The 14,163-nt window shown below is 57.4% G+C and overlaps 1 protein-coding gene across 12 annotated transcripts in view; it reads left to right on the top strand.

The window, feature by feature from the left end:
- The window catches only part of IGSF9B (immunoglobulin superfamily member 9B), a 59,200-nt gene that overhangs the window by 593 nt on the left and 44,444 nt on the right, over nucleotides 1–14,163 (top strand). For all 12 annotated transcript variants that reach the window (XR_005242666.2, XR_005242660.2, XR_005242659.2 and 9 more), the window contains exons 2-3: nucleotides 10,047–10,244; nucleotides 11,944–12,090. Coding sequence is in view for 5 of the 12 variants with exons in the window: in XM_038004973.2 (XP_037860901.1) it covers nucleotides 10,047–10,244; nucleotides 11,944–12,090 (345 nt within the window). In the remaining 7 variants the exon portion in view is untranslated. The remainder of the gene's footprint in view (nucleotides 1–10,046; nucleotides 10,245–11,943; nucleotides 12,091–14,163) is intronic.

Here is a 14,163-nt window from a genome sequence, read left to right as displayed (position 1 = left end):
CCGCGGTGCACCCCGGCGCGCCGAGCCCGTCGCCTCCTACCCGGCGGCCGCCTCCCAGAGCTGCGGGAAACTCTAGCTGCGGGAGTTTGCGGTCTCCGGGCAGGCTGCAGCACGCTCGAGCCCCGCGCCGCGAGGAGCGCCTGCGGGGAGGCGCGACCGGGAGGATCCCTGGGACTCGCGGCACACGAGTCTAAGGCCCCGGGTTCGCGGCCCTGCGGGCGCCCACCGTTTCGCTCGCGCCCTTCCTGCCCACACATCTTGGCAGCTGGAGGTCGGAGCCCCCTTACAGGGGCGCCTGGTGAGAGGAGGATTGATGAGGCCGGCTTCGAGGTGTGTCCGCTTTTGGCCGGACCCGGCCGGCGCCCGCGCCTCTCAGCCGCACCTGGGCCCAGGCCAGGCAAAAGTTCCCCGGGAGCGCGCCGCAGCCGCGCGGGCCCCACGCCGCCCTCCCCGGCTGCGAGGCAGAGCTGGATGGGGGCTGGAGGGAGGGGCGGGGGAGAGGGGTCCCCACGCTGTGAATCCGAGCGGAGGGGGGATTTTCTCTTTCCGCTTTCCTGGGTCTGAGCTGGGGGAGACGCAAGGGGGAAGCCGCCGAGTTGGGTGATGCGTGCGTGAGCGCGCGGGCTTTTGCTTTGGCGATGGGCAGAGCGACCTACAAGCCTCTGGGTGGCACCCCCGGCTCTCGGCCCTTGTATGGAAGTGGGAGCGGAGCCTGGAGGGAGCCAGGACTGTGAGCTCAGGGCTGTCAGCGCGCAGACACGACCCGGCTGCGGGCAAGTTCACCAAGCCGGAGGAGATGGCGGCGGGAGAGAACCCGCTGTGGGGGGAGTCAGCAGGCAGGACTCGCCGACGGAGCACCCTCTCCCAGCGGCATGGGGCACCGGGTGGGCTGGAGGCGCCTCTCGCGGGGTCCCCTCGTCACCGGTCTCTGCAGGGGGGAGTGCTTCAAGAAACTTTCTGGAATGGAATGAATATGTCGCCTCTGCTTCTGGGGAGGGTGGTGGTGTCTGAAAACAGAATGAGCAGAGGGCGAAGGGAAGGGTGATTTTGTTAACTGACATGTTGGTCCGGGCGGTTTTAAAACTCTTCGTTTGTCAGGTGGGAACAGAGGCAAGGGTGATGGCGGAAGCTTATGGAACGCGGGGTGGATGTGAGGTGGGTCGGGCTGCGCTTGACAGTCTGCCTGTAGCCTCATCCTCTCCCCCATTTCCTTGCCGTCTTCCAATGCCCGCATCCTCCTCCCCTCCCGTTTTTGGTATGTTCCTGCTATGGGACTGTCCCTGAAAGCACAAAAGGATGAGCTGGGATCTTTGAATAGAACAGAGACGCTGAAGGAAGGCTCTGAAATAGCCTACAAACCTAAGTCAGGGTGGGCAATGGACTTCTTTGCAAGTTTAAGCCCAGAATAAAGGAAAATGAGTTTATACTGCAGCAACACACAGAATCGCAAGATAGAAGAAAAGGCTTCCCAAAATTGAAGGTTGCCCGGCATGAAGGTTATGCCCTCTTTCAGGGTGCAGAGGGGTCCTTCTGTCTGGAATGGCTGGACATGTACCCCTGTCTGGAAGCAGAGGGTGACCTTACTGGTCTTGGGGTCTTTTTTAGCTTCAAGTGCTCTGTGTGTGGTTAGTTAAGGACCTAGGTCTAGAGCCATATGACTGGGATTCGAATTCTGGCTCTGCCACCTGCTGACCCTGTGACCTTGGGCAAATTCTCAACCTCTCTAAATGTCACTTGCCTCAATAGAAAATGTGCTAACAGTATGCGCTTTTAGGGTTTTTCGGTGGACATGAGTGTTATAAGGAAACAAACAACTACCTGTTATATAGTATGTGCTCAGGAAATATTAACATCATTTTCTCAGTGTCCCTGGGATTCCAGGATCCTCCTCAGTTTCTTTCCCTTGGGCCATTCAGGGCACTAGGAGCTGGGAATATGTTGCAGGGAAGTTCAGAAGGCTGCCCATGTCAGGAAGTAAGACCCCTTTCTGGGCTGACCTTGTCTGGGCAGAACCTCTTGTCCCTGGCATCCCAGGGACACGTGTGCAGGGTGTGCAGGCCTCAGAGCTGCTCAGAAGTCCTTTGCAAGGTCTCCAAAGCTGGAATGTTATCAGTGGCCAGAGGTTTATGGAAGGACACAGCCCGGGAGGTGAGGGCTTACAGCACACAGCCTCTGGAGAGAGAGGGTGGGTGCCCGCTCGTGTGAGCAGCACCAGCCAGTGTTCACATGCTAGTGAGGCTCCCTGCGAGAGCTCAGCTGTTCCCTGACTGGCAGAGGTGACTTCTGGGGAAGTCCCTCAGCAGGAGGGACTTTGAGATGCCACCCTTGGGAATTGGCCATAGCAGGGGCTACTCCGGCAGAGGGGAAAAAGGGATGATGTTGTGTTGGGACCCAACTCCATCAGCCCTCGGGTGTGGGACAGAGGTTGGAATGGGCTCTTCTTTTTGACTTTGAGTGTGTGTGCCTAGGAGGTGGTTAAGGTCAGTGGACAGGTTGGGGAGTGTGGAGAACAGAGAGGCTGGAGTGCTACACAGAACCTGGAAGACAGTGATTGGTGTAGACTCAGTAGCTCAGACGGCTGCTGAGCCCGCCCAGGGGAGTTCCTACTCTGTGGGAGGACCCTGGGCCGTGCTTAGCTGACTGTGGACCTTGGATAGGGGAGGCAAGTCTGGGACTTTCCTCCCACGCCTGCCTTCTCTGTCTGCCACAGATTCCGTGGTTGCATTATCCCTGACTACAGTGTCCCCAAATACAATGAGGTTCTGACTCAGATCCTGCTACTAGTTGGACCATTGCCCTCTACTTTCTACCTGGCCTTGACCTACCCTTCTTCCTTTTGGTAATGAAGATGGGAGGGTGGAGGTTTGGACTCAGAGGTTGCTATCAAGACCCCGTGGTGAGCCTATCAGCTGAGAAGGACTTAACTCAGGAAGTGGTCAGTGGATGGATGGATGTGTGTGTGTGTGTCCTCAGCACACACACGCTGGGGACAGGAGTGTGTCTGGCAGCCTGTGCCCTGGGGGATGTGAAAAGGGCTTGGCTGAGGGCAGTGGGAAAATCAGCTTTCAGCTGCGGGCCTGTGGCCCTGCATGTGCTGGTCTTGGAGTTGCAGGGTTCCAGACCTGGAGTGGTTTCGTGTTTCTGGCTCTGAGACAGAAAGCTGGGATCTGGTTACAAAAGAGCAGAGGCTGGCTGGCTGGAAGATTCTGAGCCCCAGCATCACTCTGGCCCTCACTCCAACCTCCTGTGCCTTTGCCCTCTCCCCAGCCTGGGTGCTGGCTTGTGTCTTCTTCCTTGGCCCTCTCTTCCTCAGCCCTGCTGGCTGCTCCCTGCTGGGTGCTTCAAGATGTGGGGGTGGGAGATAAGCTCTAAAGAGGGCTGGGCCTGAGATTTAAGGTAGCCCTCTCCACATCCTGTGGCCTTCTCAGGCTGGGGTGCAGGGTACTTAGGGAGCAGTCCCCTTCCACCTGCTTCCTAGAAGAGTGAAGCAGCTTGTGTGAAGAGTGGATCTGAATGGTCAAAGAGCTGCAACTGTTGACAGCTTCCAGCTGTCCAGAAGTGTGTGTGCGCACACATGCATATGTGTGCACTTGTGTGTGTGCATACACACATGTTCCTATATGTGTGTACATATGTGTGCCCCTGCATGTGTACATATATGTGCCCCGTGTGTGTATGCATGCCAGCATGTATATGCATTGCATATGTGTGCACACCTGTATGTGTGTGCACATGTGCCCATCCGTGTGAAACTTGTATGTGTGCATGCTCACAAGTGCTTGAGTGCCTGTGTGTTTGTGTGCACGTGCGTGGAGTGGCAAGGTGGGGAATTTAGTGTGCAGACACGAGGTGGGGGCCGCTCCTCTCCGTGCTGCAGCCCTGAGAGCAGAGAGACCCTTGGAGCCAACTTCTTGCCTTCGTATCCCCTCCCACTCTGCCGAGGTGCCCTTGGTGCTGGAGTCTAGGCAGCACGGAGGTTATCCGGAGCCCGGGCCTGTCTGTCTCGCTGAGGGTGTGGCTGTGGTCTCAGTTGCTCACTCCAGAGGACTCTGGGGTTGGACAGGCAGCTTATGCCCATTCCCCACAAGGCGCTGCCCATGGGTGTGAGCCCAGTGTGCTGGAGGCAGCTGACCTATTTTTCTTGGGAATCTTCCTGCTTTTCTATTCTCTCTTGCGTGAATAAGCAGGAGATGGGGCCTCCAAGAGGGCTCTGGAGAAAAAGTCCATGTGCGCCAGGGCTGGGAGGAGTCTCAGCCGGCCTGACTGTCCTTTCTGAGAAGGCCCCGCTCAGCCTGGCTTTCGGTCCCCCGTGGCCCCTTGCCTCCCTCCCAGCCGTGTATGCCGCTGAGATGGAGTGGGGGCCTGTGACTTGCACACAGGCACAGACTGTATGAGGTGAGTCACTGTCTTCATTTTCTGGCTTCGGAGTAGGAATGTTGATGTTGCCCAGGGAGTAAACATGGGACTTCGGCTTCCCACGGACTTACTGCCTCTATCTGGCACCTTACCACGGAGCCCAGCCTCCTGGGGGCTGAGCCCACGGTGCCCTCAGTTGGCCAGACTGCCTGCCAGCTGCAGGGGTGCGTGCACCTGGGCCCTGCGAGTGCCAGGCAGGCCTCTGCCCAGGTAGGGAGGGGGCAGTGGGGGTGTGGCTTTGCCTCTGCTGAGGAGCCATTAAAGGAGTGGAGCCGAGATTGAATTACTGACTTCCTTCCTGCCAGTGGCTCCTGGGGAAAGGACTCTTGGAAATACAATCTAGCTGAGAGCAAATTAAGGTTGCTAATAGCATCCCGGCCTCACAGCTGCTGGGGGAGCCCAACCGAGAAGGGTCAGGGCAGAGCGGCCCCTGCAGGAGGAAGGAGCCTGGCGACCTCGCACCTCCCCAGCGCCTCTCTCCTTAAGGAGCGGCTAGGGCTCCCTGACCCCTGGCTTCCGAACCCGAGAGGTTTGGTGGCGAGTGGGGGCCGGGAGGGCTGTGAGGGCACTAAGGGGCGATCACTGAAGGGTGGAGACGCTCTGAGGTGCTGTCGGGTTTTGTGGGGGCTTTCCTGCAGGCAGCAGGGTGTCCAGAACAGCCTGTACCTGCCTGCCTTCCTGTAGGGAGAACAGGACGCCGTCGGCGTTTTGGGCCAGGTCTCTCCCCCGCCGCCTCGTCCTTTCTGGGTGTTCGCTGTGCTTTGGGTCCCGCCTTCCTCCTGCCTTCCTTTGGGCGTGTGCCTCCCACTTTGTGAGAGCCCCGGGTCTGCCGGCTTCCTGGAATCTCCTGGAGCCTCCTGGCTTGTCAGGGAGGAGGGGTTGGGGGACTATTGGGGGCTGTGCCTTTTTTGGACTCAGCAGGGATTATTTTTAGGCTGGCAGATGGAGGTGGCGGTGGCTGTCGCTGGTATTATTAGACAACAGGCCTGTGGTTTGGAAGTCTGGTGCCCAGAGGAGGAGGAGGAGGAGGAGGAGGAGGCTGCAATAAGGACTTGTACTAATGAGCAACGGAGGCTGGTGCTCGCTCCGTTTCCCCCCTTCCCCAGCCACCAGCCAGACCTAGCGAGGGGTCTCAGAGTCTCAGGCAGAAGGCCGGGCTCCTCAGAGCGGGTCAGAACCCACCCGGCTGCCTTCTGAGACAGGCCCACCCTATGGTCCTAGGCTTCAGGGTCTGGACTGGCAAAACCTGTCCCAAGTGTGGTGTGGGAGTTGCCGACTTCTGGCTCAGGCCCTAAGAAAGGGAAAAGTGAGGGACAGTGGGTGAAAGGCCTTGGTCCCGGGGCCTGGGTCGGGCCAGGATGACCTCTGCGCCCCCTGCTTGCTGAGAAGGACAGGGACCCCATCCGTGCATCAGGCACAGCTGGAAGCGAGTAACTTTGGGTGAGCAGCGCAACTCCCTGTTGCTCATTTTTCAGTGGGAGACAGCGGTGCTTGTGTCAGGAGGGCCATTGTGGGCAGGGATTGAGATTCCCTGCGTTCCCAGCACAGAGCCTAGTGTGCAGCAGGCACTCACAGCGTGAGAGGCTTGCATGCCAGCTGATGCTCGCCCGGCCCTGCTCCTCACACCTTGCCCTGCACTCCTTCCTCTGTGTTTAGAGCAGTCCTGCTCTCAGGTACCCTCCTCCCCCCAGCCCTCCCCTGGAGGAGCAGCTCCAGGTTGTGAGTGCTGGGCATGGGCTGTGCCAGGCCCTGGATGCCTCATGGTTCTGCACAGGGGGTCCAACGGCAGCCCTGGACTCAGCCAGCCACTGGGTACCACCTGGCCCAGAGAGCGGGAGATTTGTACCCTGTGGGCTTCCAAAAAGGTCAGCCAGACCTCCAGGGGCTACCTCGTCTTTCCTTGCCCTCCTCCTTTCTCTTCCCCGCCATAACTGCTCCAGAGGGAGCTGGGCACACCCCCAAGATACAGATTTACTAGGTTCTGGGCACTACTATTTCTGGCCTTCTCTAAAAAGAGTGAGACCTATGGCACCACATGGGTGCCTTTCACTGTGCCCACCCCTGACAATGCCAGTTTTCCCCCTTTGAGGGAGGAGCCTGGTCCCTCTGGGCTGCTGTGGTGGGAGAGGGGCTCAGCAGGCTTCACCCTCCCCTTCCTCTCTTCCTCCTGTTCCTCCCCTTTCTCCCCTCTCTTCAGGAGCCAGCCCCTCCCCCTTCCACTCTCCGATCTGCCCCCACCCAGGCTCTGGGGTGTTCTTACAGTCTGTGTCTGTATCCAGCTGGCCTGAACTCACCCTCCCAGGGATGGGCTTTGCACCTGGCCCTTCCTCCGCTCTCCTCTTTGCTCTCTGCTTTGCACTTCTTTTACTCCTGGATGTGGGTTTGGTTTCCCCCTATATTTGGGTTTCTCTATCTCTCCTCCATCTTCCCTCTTTACTGCCAGCCTGATTACTTTTTTTCACATTGAGCTTTTCTGGAGAGAGAGAGTGTGTTATTAGACATACTTTGGCTCAGAAACGATCAGGCTTAGGGAGAAGTGCTTGTGGGTGATGGAGTGAGAGAACATGCCGTGCGTGTGTGTGTGCGTGCGCATGTGTGTGTGAAGGAGATGACAGAAAACCGATAAATATTTTAGGATCCAGAAAAGCAAGAGGGCTTGGACCGAGGGTGGAGGCCAGGACACGGGCACCCACACCACTGCTTTGTTCTGGGGAAGCTCCCTCTCATTTTGTCTTGCTTCTCCTCTTTGGGATGTGTCCTCTCTGCAGCTGCCTCTGCCTGGTTGAAAGGGTCTTTGGGAAGAGATGCTAGGAGGGGACTGCCTGCCTTGAGGGTAGGCCTTGGGTTGGGTGCTCAGCGCTTCGCCCAGGGGCTGGCTGGGGCTGGGGTGGGAGCCCAGCGCTGGGGAAGGTTTGAAGAGCCTGCCTCATTGCTATGCAGTGAGAATGAGGCAGGCTAGGTGCAAATGAGCGGCCTCACAGCGGGAACCCATGTCAAAGCCAACCCACCTCCTGGCGTTGTCCCCTAGAGCCCTCCACCTGGAAGCCAGCTCACCAGAGCAAAACTTCACTGTTGGAGGTCCCGCTGTCCCCCTAGGCCTCTGTTCCTCCTGCCTGGGCCCTAGGGTCAAAGCTCTGGGGAGGAGCCACCTTCTGTTGCCCACTCTGCCCTCCTCTAGGTAACATGGCACTTGGGAATAACTCCCTCCTCTTCCCCTAGGCTCCTGTAGTTTCTTATCTCCTCACAGGTCTGTGCTGTAGACACACACACACCACACACACACACACACACACACACACACACACACACACACACAGCTTCTCTGCAAGCTCATGGCGCTCATTATTCACCCATTCCTCTTGGTCCAGCATCTGCCTTGTGGTCCTGGCTGCTGGGAGGCAGGCTCTCCTGCTGAGGGCCCCTGGGGCTGTGGGGGAGGCGAGGCTGCAGCTGGGCACTCTCCCTGCTTTCCCTGAGGGGCTGGGATGCAAACTTAGCCTGAAGCAAGGTTGGGGGTGGGGAATTGGGAAACCTGCTGGGGCCTCAGGCAGGTGAGTGCGATGCTCTGCTCTGCTCCAAAAATACTCTGTGATCTTAGCTCTTTCTCTAGAAAACAGTGATGTCACCAGGAGCCAATCAGCTTCTGGAAGGGCTTGCCTCCTCCCTCTTCCGCAACTTGCAGGGGAGGGGGAGGGGGAGAACAAGACACACAGAGATGACATACAGACAGACACGGAGAGCCACAGACAGGGAAGTACACACATGCAGAGACAGAGCCCTTGCATACAGAGAAGCAGGCAGAACCCCTCCCCTTGCAAGAGCCAACCAGAACACACACACACACACACACACACACACACACACACACACGCTGGTAGACAGAAACAGGGAGAGAGACAGGCAGGTAGACACAGTCACCCACATAGAGCAAGAGCTAGAGAGAGACAGAGAGAGACACAGAAAGACATGGAGAAGGAGCAGGAGCCAGAGAGAGGTGGACAGATAGACACACACGCAGAGATGGAGCCAGCAAGACAAATAGGCAGGCAGACAGACAGAAGGAGCCAGAGAGAGACAGACACACAGAGGAGCCAGCAAGGCAGACAGACAGAGATCCAGAGATGAGAGAGAGAGAGAGAGAGACAGAGGAGCCAGTAAGACAGACAAACAGAGATCCAGAGATGAGAGAGAGAGAGAGAGAGAGAACAAACACACACAGAGGAACCCGGCATGTGTGTACGTGTGCACAGACACACAGAGGTGGCCAGACACAGACATGAAGGGATACGAGACAGCAAGGTGCACACAGGGGTCTGAGATGCAGAGAGAGTCAGACCCAGGCACCGGAATGGGGAATGGCAGGGACTGGTGCTGCCCTCCTCTGGGCATCCTCCCCTGCGGGAGTCCCAGCTGGCTCTCTGTAAGCTGCCGCTTCAGTACTGCAGCTGCTGTCCTAGGTGCTGCCCTGGAGAGTTGGGTGCCTGGCCTGGGACCAGAAGGGTCTGGGGCTGGGGAAAGCTGTGGTCAGTTGGGAGTAGGGGGTAGTACCAGGGAATGAAGGGGGTGAGGCTTCCCCTCAGCCATCCTTTTCCCTGGGACGTTGCTGGACAAGGTGACCTTGTGGCCTCCCTGGCCCTGCCTGGCAGTGGAGCCTGGCGTGGGAGGAGGGCTGCACGCCTTGTTTGGGCCCGGAAATGGTGCTGCGGCGCTTGGGGTGCGTGGCTCTTCCTCTCTGCAGCGTCCTCTAGCTTGCGGTGGGGTGGAGGCCGGGGTGGTCCTCCCTCCTGCTGCCTTGCTCGCCCCCTCTGCTGCCAGCCAGGGTGGGTGTGCCCTATCCCACCGTCTGATTTCGTTTTCCTCTGCCCAAGGTGAGCACGGCCCTGGGATCTCCCTCCTCTGTCCCCAGCATGCTGCTCTCCTGATGGTGATGTCTGGGGCTTGGGCCCCTCCCACTCCCCCTCTGCAGCAGGGCTGGCACACGCTGCGGGGAGGAGGGGCCAGAGAGGCCGGCTCAGCCTGCAGGGCTTTCCTTCTGGTGTTGCCACGAGCAGCCTCGGCTGAGCTTGTTCGGGATTTCCCTGCTCCTGCATGGAGTACCCTTGTTTTGTGCCGTGCACATCAGGCTGAGCTGGGGGTGGGGTGGAGGAGGAAGGCTGGCTCTGTCATTTCCCACCAGGCTGTAGTGGCAAGCGTCCTGGTGCAGAAAGAATGTTCCATGTACACAGGCGGCCACAACTGGGCAGCGCTGTGGGCCTCCAGAGGGGGCCAGGCCCCTCACCTCCATGTCCTGGACTCCTTGTAATTCATGCAGCGGGATGACGCCTACGGCTCTTTGAGACTGGGGAGGGAAGAGCTGGCGTGTAGGACTGAAGAGAATGGCTTCCCTCTCCTTTCCTCTCTCTTCCTTTCCCCCAAGTTGTAGATGTTTGGGGGCCCCAGGACAGAGGGAGGTATGAGCAGCGAGGGGGAAAGGGATGGAAGGTGTGCGTGAGACCCTCCTGGGAGGGCACGGTAGCCCATGGAGGGCAGCTGGTGGGAGGTGGGGCCACCCTGTGACATGGGCATGGGGCTGCTGGGGCAGGATCTCTTTGTCACCTGCTTTCTGTGTCCAACCTGGCTGTCCCCATCAGGCGCCCACGGCCTGCGAGAGGAGCCCGAGTTTGTGACGGCAAGAGCTGGGGAGAGCGTGGTCCTACGATGCGACGTGATCCACCCAGTGACCGGACAGCCCCCACCCTATGTCGTAGAGTGGTTCAAGTTCGGGGTCCCCATCCCTATCTTCATCAAGTTTGGCTACTACCCCCCGCACGTGGACCCTGAGTATGCAGGTAAGGTCTGGGCATCCTGTTTCCCGCACCTTCTCCATCTGGAGTCAGCTCCTCCATGGTTCCCCTCTGGCCCCTACCTTTTCCTGACCACTCTTTATCTCTGTTTCCCCGTCTCTGCCTGGTTCCTCCCATCCTTTGTCCTCTGGTAGGTTCTAATTAAGTGGTGGGAGGAGAGGGAAGTGGAGGTGATGCAGGGTAAAGCCCTTCTAAACAGCCTAAAAACCCGCCTGGGGTGTGGAGAGGGCTGGGAGCCATAGGGGAAGCTGGAGAGGCCTGGGTGGGAGAGGGGACGGAGTGGACAGGAAGCTGAGTCAGGCAGCCCTGGGCCAGCGTGGCTTCCCTGCTTGGCTGCACCCACCCCTTCCCTCTTGGCTCTGAAGTCGGAGCTCCTTCCCATCCTGAACGTATGGATGAATCTTCGGCCCCCCACCATTTGCGGGTGCCTGGTCTCTGCTTCCTCTGTCATGCTGTCCTCTCCTTCTCCTGGCCCCGTCTGTGTCCTGCTTGGCAGTTACTCCTGCCACCAAAGGCCTCATGACTCACTGCCACTGCCTGCCCCCCAGCCCGCGGGAGAGGAGGGCGTGGGTGTGTGTGTGCGTGCGTGTGCGTGTCATTAAGCGAGCGTGTGTTGGAGTTGAAAGGAAGGGAGGAAGCAGGCAGGGCACTGCCTTCACTTTCATCTTTGCTGGTGGCTTCTGAGGTCTGCCCTGCCTTTCTCAGAATGCTTCCGTCCCTGTCTCTTTCGCTCCTGTGCCTATGTCTCATGCTCTCTTTTTGGCCAGGGATGGCTTTGAGAGTCTAGTTTTTAGGCAGATTGCCAGCGTCAGGACAAGGAGGAGAGCAGAGGTCCTGTGATATTGGCTGGGGTGAGGGGTGAGCTAAGAGTGGGTGAGGTGGGGGGCTGACCTCGAGGGTTCCTTCACCCTGCTGGCGTCATGGAAGGGGCTTCTGCACCTCTGGCCTCCTCATTGCCGCATGTGAGACACAGATGGCATCCTACTGGGGTGGGGATTGGAGCTGAGGAAGGGTGCCTCCAAGATTTTGCTCTGAGGGTCAACCCATTCCTTGTTCTCAGGCTCCTGCCTCCCTCATCTCCTGGGGTCTGGGCTTTGGTAGGATACGTAGTCTCTCTGGCACTGACAGCAGGACTGGGAGGGGACCCTAGCATCCTGGTCCCCAGCCTGCCTTCCCTCTGCTCTAGAGAGGGAAGTTGGGTGAGCCAGTCCTGGGAACCCTACTGGGATAGGCATACTGCTCAACTGAATGGAGGTGCTCCTGGGTGCGCTGGAGACCCCCCACCCATCCTCTTCTGTTGGCACTTTTTCATTCTCTCTTTCTGTCGCTTTCATCTCTTCTCATCTCTGTATCCATCATGACTGACTTTTGTCCCAGGAGACCTCCAAAAGAATGAGAGTATTCTAAGGAACTGAGGCTGCTCTCAGTGCCAAGTGCATTGAGTTGCCTTACAGGCTGGGGCAGGGCCAGCTGGGGCAGGAGAGTGGCTCTGTGGCCAAGGTGCTAGGCCCTTTCGTTTGCCACCTGCTGCTGGAGGTGGGTCCAGCTGTTGTTCTGGGGCCCTGCCATAGGGAATGCTATGAAGATTGTGAGGGGTCCCCTGTCTTTAGCTAGGGCAGAGGGTGGGGAGCTGCTGGCCTTCCCTGATGGCCTGTGGGGCTTTTTGTCTGCTCTATTCCCCCAGGCCGGGCCAGTCTTCATGATAAGGCATCTCTGCGGCTGGAACAAGTTCGCTCTGAGGACCAGGGCTGGTACGAGTGCAAAGTGCTCATGCTGGACCAGCAGTATGACACCTTCCACAACGGCAGCTGGGTCCACCTCACCATCAACGGTGAGTGAGGGCTCCTTCCGGGGTGGGTCCACCTCATCATCAACGGTGAGTGAGGGCTCCTTCCGGGGTGGGTCTACCTCACCATCAGTGGTTCCTGAGGGTTGTTTCTGGGGTGGGCCTGGAGGACTGCCCCGAGGGCCTGCCCCAGGGGAAGCCCTTCTCCCAACCGCACCCCACCCCATGGCCCTCTCCTTGTTGCTGTGGTTCCATGAGACATCAGCTTGCTCCTGCAGTGTCCCACTGCTGTCTTCCAGAAGCCTCTGCAGGCAGTGCAGGTGCCCTGGAGCAGCAGCTCCCTGCACGTGTGGTGCTGTCAGAGTCCTTAGAGGGACATGGGAAGCTGCTGCTTCAAATCAGGAGGGCTGAAGCTTTAAGGTGGCAAAATTGGTCACTGCTGGGATTATTTCTCAGCCTTGGGAAGACCCTGGTACTCCAATTCTAGTGGAATTCCTGGGGTCTCAGAGTTAGTCTTTCTTTTTAGATTGATATTTTGGTTCTCTTTAACCACATTTGATTAGTGTGTACCAAGGGTGTAGTGTGTGTCCAGCTCTGCAGCTGACGATAGAGAAACACTGACAAACAATCCCTGCTTGTGTGGGGTTTACCAGGTAGTAAAATGCAAGCATCCTGGGAAGAGTCACAGTTTTAATGGGTATCAGTTACTTACAACTCAGGTTAAATGACTCGTGCTGGATAAGATGCTTTTCAAGGGTCTGGGTAAGGGCAAGGAAGCCCCAAGAGCTTGCTGAGCTCCGGGAGTTGGGCTAGGCGGGGGGCCTGAGTCCCCGGCAGTGACAGCACTAGGGGCTGGGTCCTTGGGGTCTCCCTGGAGGGAGAGTCTCCTCTTTGTGTCCCTGGAAGGAGGTACTCTGGAGGAGCTAGAAGACTGGCACCACGGAGGAAAGATGAAGAAGTGGTCCCCGTGGTGGGAGGGGAGCGGGTTTTAAAAAAAGTTTCCTTTCATTTTTTTGGCCAAAAAATTAATAATATATCCTTCATTATTCCATTGATGACAAAATTTGTATCTAGCCATCGTTGTGTTGCAGATACTGTGCTAGTTATTGAGGCTTCAACAGCGTGGGTGCTTGGGTGTGCCACATACAGCTTACGGTCATTGAGACTGTAGATGCTGTGGTTAGAATAGAGAAATTGATGTTCCTGGCTAGGAAGCTTCTCTCAGTATTGATCTGCCCTGAAGGATGGCTCTGTCCGCCCTGCCTAGAGGGGCTGGGGCAGACCTGTGTTCCTTTTGGGCCTGAGAACTTGTCTGGGGTCCTGGAAGAACAGAGTATGTTATGTTTTAGCAAGATCACTGGCTTTGGGGAAAGAAACCTTAAAGCTTGTGGCCCTAGGCTGGTGTGCGTCCAGCCTGCCAAGCCCAGCCCTCCTTGTGGGAGGTGGCTGGCTCCTGTCAGTCAGTCCCAAGAGACTGATTGAAGCATATTTGAAATCTTTGGGGGGATTGTTCCGACCACCTGCCAGACTTTTGAATCACCCCCTTTTGGTGCCAGCCGTTGCGTGAGCAAAGAATAGGAACCCAAGCAAAGTGTAATTAGAAAGGCAAATCTGCTGCTAAAATCTTGCCTCGATGAACACCAGGCTGAGGGTCCCCACATTGCTTCCCTTCTCTCCTGTGCTCTGTTCTGAATGGTGGGGTGAAACCATCTTGGGGCATTGCCTCCGTTCTTTTGCATATCCTGGATGGCAGTGTTCATTTCAGGAATCTGAGACACCAGGCATTCAGTGGACGTGCATATGACTGGAAAGTAGAATCTCACTTCAATTTTATGTTCTAGAGCATATCTGTGTTAGTTTGCATGAGTGGGAGTGGGTTCTTTGGGAATTCATAATTGCTTTGAGTGGGATAAGCATGGAGCAAGACCTTTAAAAGATGAGGTTCATTTCATAGACCCACTGTGTGCTAGCTGTGTGCTCTGGGCAAGGTTACTTAACCTGTCGGACTTCCGGCTCCTCAGTGACAAAAAGCAGCGACTACTATTTGCAGGGTTGTTGTGAGGACTGAGTGAAATGCTGGATCTTGCACAGTGTCTGGAGTGTTAATTACATGTGGGT

The sequence above is a fragment of the Chlorocebus sabaeus genome, chromosome 1 (genome assembly GCF_047675955.1).
Source record: "Chlorocebus sabaeus isolate Y175 chromosome 1, mChlSab1.0.hap1, whole genome shotgun sequence".
NCBI lineage: Eukaryota > Metazoa > Chordata > Mammalia > Primates > Cercopithecidae > Chlorocebus > Chlorocebus sabaeus.
This window is presented reverse-complemented; position numbering and strand designations above follow the sequence as displayed.